The sequence below is a fragment of the Bubalus kerabau genome, chromosome 6 (assembly GCF_029407905.1).
Source record: "Bubalus kerabau isolate K-KA32 ecotype Philippines breed swamp buffalo chromosome 6, PCC_UOA_SB_1v2, whole genome shotgun sequence".
NCBI classification, from domain to species: Eukaryota; Metazoa; Chordata; class Mammalia; order Artiodactyla; family Bovidae; genus Bubalus; species Bubalus kerabau.
This window is the reverse complement of record NC_073629.1, coordinates 1,300,951-1,313,615: the sequence shown is the minus strand read 5'-3', so window position 1 is coordinate 1,313,615 and position 12,665 is coordinate 1,300,951. Positions and strand designations below refer to the sequence as shown.

At 33.5% G+C, this 12,665-nt stretch overlaps 1 protein-coding gene across 10 annotated transcripts in view; it reads left to right on the top strand.

The window, feature by feature from the left end:
• Positions 1–12,665, top strand: part of DCAF6 (DDB1 and CUL4 associated factor 6) — a 183,810-nt gene that overhangs the window by 77,077 nt on the left and 94,068 nt on the right. For all 10 annotated transcript variants that reach the window (XM_055587162.1, XM_055587165.1, XM_055587158.1 and 7 more), the window contains exons 5-7: positions 4,487–4,600; positions 7,052–7,187; positions 9,300–9,514. In XM_055587162.1, the coding sequence (XP_055443137.1) occupies positions 4,487–4,600; positions 7,052–7,187; positions 9,300–9,514 (465 nt within the window). The remainder of the gene's footprint in view (positions 1–4,486; positions 4,601–7,051; positions 7,188–9,299; positions 9,515–12,665) is intronic.

Genomic DNA, 12,665 nt, shown 5'->3' with positions numbered 1-12,665 from the left:
TTGTATAGAAGTGGTAGTATTTGTTTCTATACCTTTGGGAACATTTACCAATAAAGCCATCTGATCCTGGAGTTGTCTTTGTAGGATGTTTATAACTACATATTTAATTCTTAAAATGAATATTTGGTTATTCAGGCTGTATCTTTATGCTTTAATGGCTTCAATATTTTATCCATTTTAAGGAACCTGTCTTTCACCTATATTGCTGAATTTGTGGGTATTGTTCACAATACTCATTATACTTTTTTTTTTTAATATTTTTATTTATTTGTCTGCTGTGCTGTGCTTAGTCACTCAGTCCTGTCCGACTCTTTGCAACCCCATGGACTGTAGCCTGCCAGGCCCTTCTGTCCATAGGGATTCTCCAGACAAAAATACGGAGTGTCCTCCAGGGGAGTCTTCCCCACCCAGGGATCAAACCCAGGTCTCCTGCTTTGCAGGTAGATTGTTTAGCAGCTGAGCTACCCAGGAAGCCCAGTCTATGCTGGGTCTTAATTGTAGCACGTGGGCTCTAGCTCAGTGCTAAGGATTGGACCTGGGCTCCCTGTGTTGGGAGTAGAGATTGTTAGACATTGGACACCAGGAAAAGTCCCCATATCCTTTTAACATCTGTAGAATCTATAGTGATGCCACCTCCAACATTCTTGATATTGATAGTTTGTATTCCCTCTCTCTTTTTATTTTTCTTATCAGCCTGATAAGAAATTCAATTGATTTTAATGATCATCTCTAAGAACCAACTTTGGTTTCCATGATTTTCTCTACTTTCCTTTTTTTTTTTTCTTCTGTTTTTGATCTCTGCTTTTTCCTTTCTTCTCTGTTTACTGTGGTGGGTTTCATTGTTCTCTTTCTTCTAGTTTCTTAAAGTAGAGGCTGAAGTGACTGATTTGAGACCTTTATCCTTTCCAGTAGAGGCAATTAGTAAAACAAAATTTCCACTGAGTATTTCTTTGCTGTTTTTTAGTTGCTGGGTAGTTTCTTTGTTGTTTTTTAGTTGCTCAGCAGTGTCTGACTCTTCCGCGACCCCATGAACTACATGTAGCCCACCAGGCTCCTCTGTCCATGCGATTTTCCAGGCAAGGTTACTGCAGTGGGTTGCCATTCCCTCCTCCAGGGGATCTTCCCCACCCAGGGATCGATCAAACCTGTGTCTCCTGCACGCAGGCGGTTTCTTTACTGCTGAGCCACTGGGGAAATCTGAGTATTTCCTTACGTTTCCCTAATTTTGATATATTGAACTTTCATTTCTCTTGTATTAAATGTATTTTCTAATTTCCATTGTGATTTCTTCCTTGATTCATTGTTTATTGAGAAGTGTGTCATTTAGTTTCCAAATACTTGGAAATATTTGAACATTAATTTTTCCCCTTTGGGTTATTGCAGTTGAAGGTGTTTTAATCATTTGTTTAACTGTCTTTGTATGGACTGATTCCTAATTTTTAATTTATAGTTAAATATGTGCTTTGTATGATGTGAATCTTTTAAATTTTAATCAGTCTGGTTTTATGTCCCAGAATATAGTGTGTTGGTAAATTTATCTTATGCATTTAAAAAATGTTTAGTTTTTTGTTTGTGGAATGTTCCATAAATATCAATTATGTCAAAGTGGCTGATAACCATGTTCAGTTCTTCTATGTAGTTATTGATTTTCTGATCACTTGTTCTGTCAGTTATTGAAAGATGAATGTTGAAATCTTAATATTTTCGTATTGTTGATTTCACTTTTTGCTTCATATATTTTGAAGATCTGTTTTTAAGTACCTAAACATTCAGGATTTTAATGTTTCTGTTCATGGATTGACTCATTTATAATTGTAAAATGACTCTCTTTATTCCTGTTATACTCTTTGCTTTGAAATTTGCTGTTTATATAGCAAATCTGGGACTTCCTGGTGGCTCGGATGGTAAAGAATCTGCCTGTAATGCAGGAGACTTGAGCTTGACCCCAGGGTTGGGAAGATCCCTTGGTGAAGGGATTGGCTACCCACTCTAGTATTCTTGCCGGGAGAATTCCACGGACAGAGGAGCGTGGTGGGCTACAGTCCATCGGATCACAAAGAGTCGGACTCTACTGAGCGACAAACACTTAAACACGCAGCAGATCTAGCTTTCTCATCTTTATAGTTATTGCGGTATTTCTTTCCTCTATCCTTTTACTTTTAGTCTACCAATCTGTGGGTTTATATTTCATTCTTATAATCAATTTATAGGTTTTTTTTAATCCAGTCTAGCAATGTCTGCTTTTTAATTGGGCTGTATTTAATCATTTACAGTTCATATAATTGGTATAGAAGTTGCTGAATTTAAATTTTGTGTCTTGGTTTTTGTTTTTTCTCTTTTCCTGTTCCATCAATTTTCCCCTCTTCTTCTAGAAGAACTGAGTATTTTTGTGATTCTACTTTATCTCCTTTGTTGATATATTAGCTGTGACACTTTGTTATTATTTTAGTGTATGCTTTAGGAATTATACATCATAAACTTTATCACAGTGTACCATCAAGTAATATTGTACCACTTCAGTATGGTATAAGAATCTTACAACACTCTGCTCCCATTTTTCCTCTCCTAGAAATTCGTTTTTTTTAACTTTTTATTCTTACATACTTTATAAACTCTTTAATACATTGTTAATATTCTTCTTTTAATAGTTAATTATCTTTAAAAATATTTTAAAACAAAAAATATGTTATATTTACTGGCATATTTATTATTTCCAATCTTTTATTCCTTTGCATAGATCCAGATTACTACTGGTATTATTTTCTTTTTACATGAAGAATTTTAAAAAATACAGTTATATTGTGCTGGCCTGTTAATGTAAGGGTTTACAAAAAATTATCCTGTAACAGGATAGTATATATTTTAGGCTTTGGGAGCCATATAATCTATCACAGCTACTCAAATATGTCATTGTATCAGGAAAACAGACTTGGATAATATATAAATGACTTGATATGGCTGAGTTTCATATAAACTCTTATAAAAATAGTGATTGATAGGTAAGTTAACTTCTATGTTATTGAATAGTCTTTCAGGATTTTTATTTTTTAAAAAGTCTATTTTATTTTTGTTTTAGAAAGATATATCTGTGGATATAGAATTCTAGTTTGATAGTTTTTTTCTTTTGCTGCTTTAAAGATGTTTCTCCACTCGTTTCTGGCAAGAAATTTTCTTTTAGTCACTGGTTTTATGTAACTTGAGAATAATGTGTTTGTTTATTGTTATTGCTTCAATATTTTATTTTAAGAATAAATCAAAATTTCTGTTCTTATTGTCTTTCTGGTTATTTGGGTTCTTTCAAATATTTAATATGAATTGTGCTGCCTTGAACATTGTAGTACACATCTTTAGGTGACTTTATGACATTTATTTGTAGTGGAATTGCTGGGCCATAGAAGAAGCATATTACCACTTCAGCAGATACTAACACATGGTTTTTCAAAGTGATGATACCATTTTACCGTCTCATCAATGATGTTTGAGAGCTCTAGTTGTTCTGTATCCTCAGTGACATTTGATATTATCAAATCCCTTTCGCTTTGGTCATTCCAGTGATGTCTAGTGATATTTACTTAGGATTATAATTTATATTTAATCTTAATATATACAAATCCTAATAAATACCTAATTAATACAAATATAATTTGTATTTCCTTGAAGACTAGTTAATCTGAATACCTTTTTGAGTATACAAAGTTTTAAAACATGGGAACCTACTTTCCATTGTTTATGGGTGCATAAAAGTCTCTGTGGAATTGCTAAACACCCACTTTTGGTAGTTTTTATTTCTTGGGACAGAAAAGGGTGGGGGGAATATGTTGGATAGGAGGGTACACAGAGCCTCAATTTATAGCCTTATTGCTAAACCAGAAATAGATATAGGAATATCTAAAATGTTTCATTTCTTTAAAAAATTTTAATTTTTTATAAAATATGCATAATGTAACATTTGCCATTCCTACCATTTTTAACTATACACTTCATGACAATTTAGTACTTTTGTGTGGTTATAGAACCATTACCATCACTCAGAATTTTTTTGAGAGGTCAATTTGAATGCTTGATTTGGCCCTACAGGGTTTTATAACGATTGTCAGAGAAGAAAACTTTTTACTTTGTTTCTAAAGCACGTGTAAATTCATATCCAGAAAACATAAAAATTTGACTATTTAAAGTTTGAACAGGCTTCCAGGGGTAGGATTTTTCTTGTCATGTTGTAAGGCGTTTATAATTTTAAAGAATTTTGAGTCTGGAGGTACATTAATTTCAAATGAAAGTAAATGAATCACATTAATTCAGGAGTTATGTTTTGCTATATGTATAGCACTGTTTTGCATTATGGTATGGGTAAGTCATAAATAATTCCAATAAATGGTTCTTAGTTGCTTTTGCCTTAATCATTTTGTGATATAGCAGTAATATTTTTCAAAGCCATCTGTTTAAATGTTCACTAACATTACCTGTACAATTACCTTTCCATCTTCAGATTATGACTGTACCTAATGACCCGTATACCTTTCTGTCTTGTGGTGAAGATGGAACTGTTAGGTGGTTTGATACACGCATCAAAACTAGCTGTACAAAAGAAGATTGCAAAGATGTAAGAATCAAGTTTTTATATAAATAATGAAAAAAATTAAGATTAAAGTTAAAGTTGGACAGTAAGTTATCTCTGGGTTATGAGCTTATTGGTAAAATTTTTTATTTTTAAAATATTTAATAAATATGTATTTTAATTATAAAATAACTAAAATTATTTTATAAATTAATTTTTAATTTTTTATTAAAATTTTCATAATTAAAGTGTTAGTAGCGAAGTTAAGGAATGTATATTAAACTGGGGAATTCAGATACATTTATGAAGATTTATATAATTGTTCAGTATATACCACGGCACTGTAAAAACTTGAAGTATTTCATTTATGTATGGAGGCAGCTTTGGCTTTACCAGTAGCAGTGATAAAAGCATGTAGTAGTTTGATGTCTTCTCTTTATTTTTACCCTGTCCTGTAATCCAAGATTTATTAATATATCTTTTGTTTTAGACAATTAGGTACCATTTTATCAACATGTTCATTGTTGATTTAGCTCATTTCTCTAAACATAGAGCTTCACTGTCAATTTTGTATTTTGCGGAGCAGTTGAATAAGACGTGGATTTATTTAGAGTGTGGGCCGTGTCAGAAGTTGAGACTGGCCTTAGTTTTGTATTTTTTCAAATGGTATTTTAAACTTGAAAAACACCTGTGAAATCAGTCAGTCTAAGGCCCCAGACTACTAACCCTAAACGTTACTCAGAGACAGTAGCTTTTGTCTCGGATCTTTTTGGAGTTGTAAATGAAATAAGAAAATACTGCCAGCCTATGGCTGAGATACATGGCAGAAACCAATACAATATTGTAAAACAGTTATCTTCCAATTAAAAAAAAATTTTAAAGTACTCTAAATACATTTTTCTTGACAGTTACCAAAAAAAAAAAAAAAAGATTACTAGTAACCAGGTTGTTAGTGTTAGTCACTCATTCGTGTCTGACTCTTTGTGACCCTATGGACTGAAGCCCTCCCTCCAGGATCCTCTGTCCATGGGATTTTCCAGGCAAGAATCCTGGAGTGGGTTGCATAATCAGGTTGAGTGTTCGCTAATGAAACTAGTTGTTGTTGTTAACATGCCTTAGGAGAAGAGATTATTTTATACTTCAAAACAGAGAAAAAAAAGAAAAAAATAGAAATAAAAAATTTTTGTTAGTTTTTGTGTTGTATATGTGTACATATACAACTAGAAGTGTTGAACTGAAGGCTGAAATAAGTTTGAAATAGCCGGTTGTTTATGAGGGGCATTTGGTATGCCTGTTTTTTGTTAAATAATAAGCCCTAAAATTTGTTAAGTCAGATTCTTTTAAGCAGTATTGTACAGTGTAGTTGGATTTAATTTTGCTTTTATAATCAGAAACTTTGTTGTAAAACGAAAGAATAAATAAAACTAATAAGGGCTTCCCTTGTGGCTCAGTGGTAAAGAATCCACCTGACAATAGGTGGAAATGTGAGTTCGATCCCTGGGTCAGGAAGATCCCCTGGAGAAGGACATGGTAACTCATTCCCGTATTCTTGCCTGGGAAATCTCATGGACAGAGGAGCTTGGTGGGCTACAGTCCATGGGATCGCAAAAGAGTCAGATACTACTTAGTGACTACAACAGCGACAGTAAAATATTGTTGTATTTTTCCTCAGTAATACTTCTGAAGTCTTTATATGTAAAGTGAACAGATAGGGTATAAAGAAAGCGGGTAAGTAGGGTAATTCTTAAGTACTAAAAATTTAGAATGATGAATGGAATTTGATGAATAAGTTCTTTGTGATAGGAATAAAGTTCTGAGGTCAATAATTAAATATATAAAACAGCATAAATGTAACTAAAAAACTTGGCTTTTCTGAGAGGAGTGAGGGATTAGCTTATAGACAAAAGAGTATATTAACAGAATACCTTAAGACTGTATTTTGGGGATGATAGCCCTTACATTTTCTAATGCTTGTGTAGAGAGAAGTAGTGACGTTATCATAAAGCCTGTCTCTGACATAGTTTGTATATATGTGTGTATGTACTTTGACCTGGTAAGGAGGAGGATGGTTTTATAAGGTCCTGATTTTTAAAGATCAGGTCATGATACTTTTGTTATATTTTAATAACTAATTAAAATGAAGATATCATGAGTACCATATAATATAATCAATATACTTATCATAGACAAAGGTGGATTATACCTCCATCTTTACTGTCCAGTGGACCAATAAATAGCAGGCATTTTTAATGATATTAATGTAATGACATATTGCATAGGAAATATTTGCATTTTTTAGTATTTTTAAAGATAATGTTCATTTTATTCTTGAGTATGGGAATATTTAGGAAGCATGTTGTTTTTTCTGCTTCATTGTCATACTGGCTGAATTAGGATTTCTGAGAAAGATTTTTTTCTAATTGAAGGGAAAATGTTTTAAGTAGATTATTATCTGTTGTACAATTTATGTAACTGATATTCTTTTATCTTTTGTAGGATATTTTAATTAACTGCCGACGTGCTGCCACATCAGTAGCTATTTGTCCACCAATACCATATTATCTTGCTGTTGGTTGTTCTGATAGCTCAGTACGTATATATGATCGGCGAATGCTGGGCACAAGAGCTACAGGTAAAAGGACATATATTAGAGAAAATATGGGACTGTATCAGTTCAAGGGATAAATCTTTTTGACCTGTTATGATTTTAAAATTTCTTTAGTTTGACATAAAATTCAGTATATAGAATTTATTTAAATACTATGGATTATTATAAAAAATAGCATTTCACCAAGTTTTTATGTCCCCATCAAGGTGATACTTTTGCAGTTTATCACTTTAGAATGTTGTAGCACTACATGTATTAGTTTCCTGGAGCTGTTGTAACAAATTATTATAAATTGGGTGACTTAAAATAAATTTATTCTCTCACATATCTGGAGGCTTAATGTCTGAAATCAAGGTGTTGCAGGTTGGTTTTCTGTTGGAGGCTGTCTGGAAGAATGTTTTACCTGCTTTTTTCTTATGTTCTGGAGGTTGCTGACAATCTTTAGCATCCCTTGGCTTTTAAATGTATCAGTCGAATTTCTGCTTCCGTCTTGACATGCCATTCTCTCCTGTGTGTATGTCTGTCTACATTTCCTCCTCATAAGGACACTAGTTAAGTTGTATTTAAGGTCCATTGTAATCCATTATGACCTCATCTTGATAATTATTACATCTACAGAGACCTTATTTCTAAATAAGATCACATTCTGTGGTTCTTCGTATACATGAAATTTTCAGGGGACACACTTCAGCCCACAACATTTAGCTCTCCTGATTTCTCCTTGCCATCTTTTCAATCAAGAGGGTAATAGTAAGTGTGGTGGGGAGAAAAGTTTAGGAAAGAACAGTGACTTGTGTGTGTATTAATGTATATCATATGTTCATGCCTACTTCATAGCCTACCTTCTTATTGTTCAGTTGCTAAGTCCTGTCCAACTCTTTGTGACCCCATGGACTGCAGCACAGCAGGCTTCTCTGCCCTCCACCATCTCCTGGCGTTTGCGCAAACTCATGTCCATTGAGTCGGTAATGCTATCTAATCATCTCATGTAGCCTATTTAAAGTACTGTAAATGGTGCTGCAGTACTGAATTTGAATTTGCCTTAAACTCTTATTTGTTCCTTATTTGCTTTGAGATCAAACCACTTCTGAAATACTCACTTCAGAGCCAACTTCTGTTAGGAAGGTCAAGATTTTCTGCCAAGGAATGTCAAGATTTCCTCTCTCTCACACACACACATACACACCCCATGTATATATAAAGATTTATAAATAAAAATAAAAGTGGACTTGATCATAAATTAACAGTGTTTATCTCAATGTTAGTTTATGTCCAGTGAAAATAGACATACACTATTGAAATGGGAAAACCAGACGGGATCTTTTTTCATTTTTTGCACTGTGATTGAGAAGTCTTATCTATTTGAATATGCATATTTAATGGGAACGGTAGTAATATAATATGAAACTGTAGGCCCAACTATCATATCTCAGTGGATGAGACATGATTGCTGTTTTGGGCAAGGCAAAATCTCAGAGTGCAGGATAAAGCAGCTTTGTGGAAATTTAGCATTTTTGGGCCTGGAAAGCACGAAGTGCCAATTGTACCTCTCCCTGTCAAATATGATTATATTGATTATATATTGATTACATTATATTGATGACTGTCAAAATTAATTAAAATTAAAGTAATATTCCCACTCTGTTATTTTATGAGGAGAATTTCACACCAATAAAAAATCTTTTAATGATATAAAGTAAAAGATAAGTCTTATTAAACAGATACTGTACTGTTTTATCTAGTATATTAGCAAATGCCAACTTTCTGATTTACCTTATGAAAATTATATTATCTTAATTTGGAGAATGTTAAGAGATGATTTAGTATGACTCTAATTACAGATCATTTTAAATGATTAAATAGCTAATATTTTGGGAAAAAAACCGCATTGACTTAATCTGGAATTCTAGAAAATCATGAATTCTTTTTGGAAGATAATACAACCTTTATGCTGTGTTCTTTTTCATTTTGTTACAAAATCTGACTATTGATTACAGAGTATTTTCCAGAAATAGAATATGATAGCTTGGATTTACTTTGCTACATTAAATACATATCTTATAATTCAGATGAGTTTTTAAAGTGTTTTTCTTGAAAAACATTATGAATTTTAAACAATTTCTTTTTTCTTATTAGGGAATTACGCAGGCCGAGGAACTACTGGAATGGTTGCTCGTTTTATCCCTTCCCATCTTAATAATAAGTCATGCAGGGTGACATCTCTGTGTTACAGTGAAGATGGTCAAGAGATTCTTGTTAGTTACTCTTCAGATTATATATATCTTTTTGACCCAAAAGATGATACAGCACGAGAACTTAAAACTCCTTCTGCAGAAGAGAGAAGAGAAGAGGTAAATTTACTCAAAACTATGTTCTTTTATTTGATTCAGAAAACATTAATTCACTAACTCTTGGGGCATTAATTCAGTAACTCCTAAATTTGAAGCCTTAAGGGCTTCAAAAAATAGAGTGAGTTTTCACGGCATTTACAATCTGTGGAGCAAAGACGTGAAACATGCATGAAAGAATGGGAGTAATAGATAAGGAAAAGGTACCCAATGAAAGTATTGTATAATATTTTAAAAGAGTAAATGTCTAATAGCAAAATGTTTCTCCAAATTTATGGATGTATAGCAGCACCAAGAAATAGTAACAGTTCTGACAGTTGCAGAAAAGGTAATTAAAATAATAAAAAAAAAAAATGTGATGTATAAGCTTCCAAGAGACTTACTGTTTATTTCATGCAAAAATATTTACTATTCACAGGTGGATAGTGGTCCTTCCTCTCTTCTGGTTCTGCCTTGGTCACAGTTATGAGCTAGTGACATTCGCACACAGCACAACACATATACAGAATCAGTAGAGGAGGAGCTTGCTGTCTATATATGAATAGTAAATGGTAATAGGTGAAACTCCTATTGGTAGGTGTATGTAAACATTTAGTGCCTTGGAAGTTGACACAGTACATTTTATATATGTATCTATATACATACCTATATCTAGCAGGCTCTGAGAGTTGGTGATGGACAGGAAAGCCTGGCATGCTGTAGTCCATGGGGTTGCAAAGAGTTGGACACAACTGAGTGACTGAACTGAACTGAACTGGTATCTATAGATACCCTTTTCTTCATCAATTTCTAGATACATATATATTATGTTTTGAAAGATAGGTGAAAGAATTATTGTTCCTAAAATGACTTTAAAATTGTCAGTCATTTTCTTAGGAAAAGCGGAAAAGTGAAAGTGAAGTTGCTCAGTTGTGTCCGACTCTTTGCGTCCCCATGGACTGTAGCCTACCAGGCTCCTCAGTCCATGGAATTTTCCAGGCAAGAGTACTGGAGTGGGTTGCCATTTTCTTCTCCAGGGGATCTTCCCAACCCAGGGATCGAACCTTGGGAAAAGCAGAAACCAGAAATAATATGTCATTGACAGTACACAGCAGTAGAATAATGTTTGCCTCTTAAGCTTCTTTCGCCTTGTGTTTTTCACTTTGGTTTTTTTTTTTTTTTTTTTTTTTTTTTAACATGTCCTGTGTTTAACCATTCTATTCTTTGGATTGTTAATGTCTTTTGAAGTAAACCGTTGCTTTTTATTAATTATCAGTGACTGTTAAGTATTGGTTCACCTCTTACTAATAAATACATTTTAAAGGTACTAAAGAACAACAATGATTTTGTAATTCCTGTGAGATGCAAAATTAAATCCAGTTCTTATATTTGCAGGTTGATAGGGTTATAAAATAAAAAAAAAAATCAAGATTACATGTGGCACTATATTTAACTGAATTAAGAAATTTGTGAAGAGAGTATGTTGCTAATGAAAGCTAGTTTTGAGATTAGAGGTCTGATTGAAAATGTAAAGTCTGTTCTGTTGTTCCTATGTAATTTCCTCTTGAAAGAATGAGCTTTAGTAATGTTACAGTCAAACTTTGTGAACATTGTTACATAATGAAAGAGTGGGAAATGCAGAAACATTTTAAGCCAGCCAACTAGCTTTTATGCCATAGAAAACTTAGCCAAAGGATGTTTATATAATCAGAGTGAATGAGGCTGAGTCATGAGCAGTTGTTTTTTTTAACATGTTTTTCTCAGTGTTCTTTGTTGAATTAACTGAATTAAGAAAAATAATTCTGAAAATGGATTAAAGGTATAAAAATTATGCTTATTGTAATAAATGAAACAATTTACAGGTCTGTCTAGGAAAAGAAATTAATAAACTGTCTTCCTCTTAATATAACTATCTTTTCTTTCAGTGTTTTATGTTAAATTCTTTGTAGTAATGTTCAGACAAGCTCTTTTCAGCTCACCAAATAGTTATTTGGTATCTACTGTACTATCTACTGGAGAAGGAAATGGCAACCCACTCCAGTGTTCTTGCCTGGAGAATCCCAGGGACAGCAGAGCCTGGTGGGCTGCCATCTCTGGGGTCGCACAGAGTCGGACACGATTGAAGCGACTTAGCAGCAGCAGCAGCAGTACTATGTACTAAACTTGAGAAAATCAAGGCTGACTGTGACAAAGATATGACCTGGTCATTCATGAGTTTGCAAATAAATAGATAAAAGAGTAAGATTTATAAATAAATGTGTGAAAGTTAAAATAACATAATTATATGTTAGAATTGTTCCATATAAGTAGACCAAAGAAAATAATTGTTTTTAATTGGTAGAATAAGAGAAGTGTTGAGCAGGTTTTTAAAGTATGAATACAAGTTTAATATATGATTTTTTCTTGTGTTTCATATTTTTATGTAATTCGTAGGGGTCTCTTTTCTATATTATTTCCTTTGAGTGAGTGAAAGTTGCTCAGTCATGTCATGTCCAACTCTTTGTAACCCCATGGAATACAGTCCATGGAATTCTCCAGGCCAGAATACTATAGTGGGTAGCCTTTTCCTTCTCCAAGATTATTTCCTATATCCTCTAATAATTTCCCTTTTGCTCCTGCTCCCTTTTTTTTGGCCATGTTGCACAGCATGTGGGGTCTCAGTTCCCCACCAGGGAGTGAATCCTGGCTCTCACAGTGAAAGCATGGCGTCCAAGGCACTGGACCACCAGGGAGTTCATGTTCCCCTTCTTTATTTACCATATTCTTTTGTCTTATTCAGATTTTTTTCCACTTCTCATTTTCTTTTATTTTGGTATTCCTTTTTTTCTTTTTATTGTCTTTTCTTTTTTTCTCTCATATCTTTTTGACATTTTTTTCCCCACCTACTTAGCACATTATTGGACTGCTTTGTTGAATCCCATCTCTCATTTTCCCCTGGTCCTCATGATTTATTCCTAAAAGTTTTACAGGTATCCCAGGCTTTTTGAAAGTTTGCCTCTATATCACTTTGCTTTTACTGAAGACCTGCATCAGTACTTGATTTCACTGACTAAAACATCCAAAGAGGATTTTCACTTCTACAGAAAAGAAAGGTGAAAAGTGGAAACAGCACCTTGTGGTTGTTTGCAGTGTGCACCCTGAGCAGCACTTGGTGCCACCACACTCCTTCCCAGGG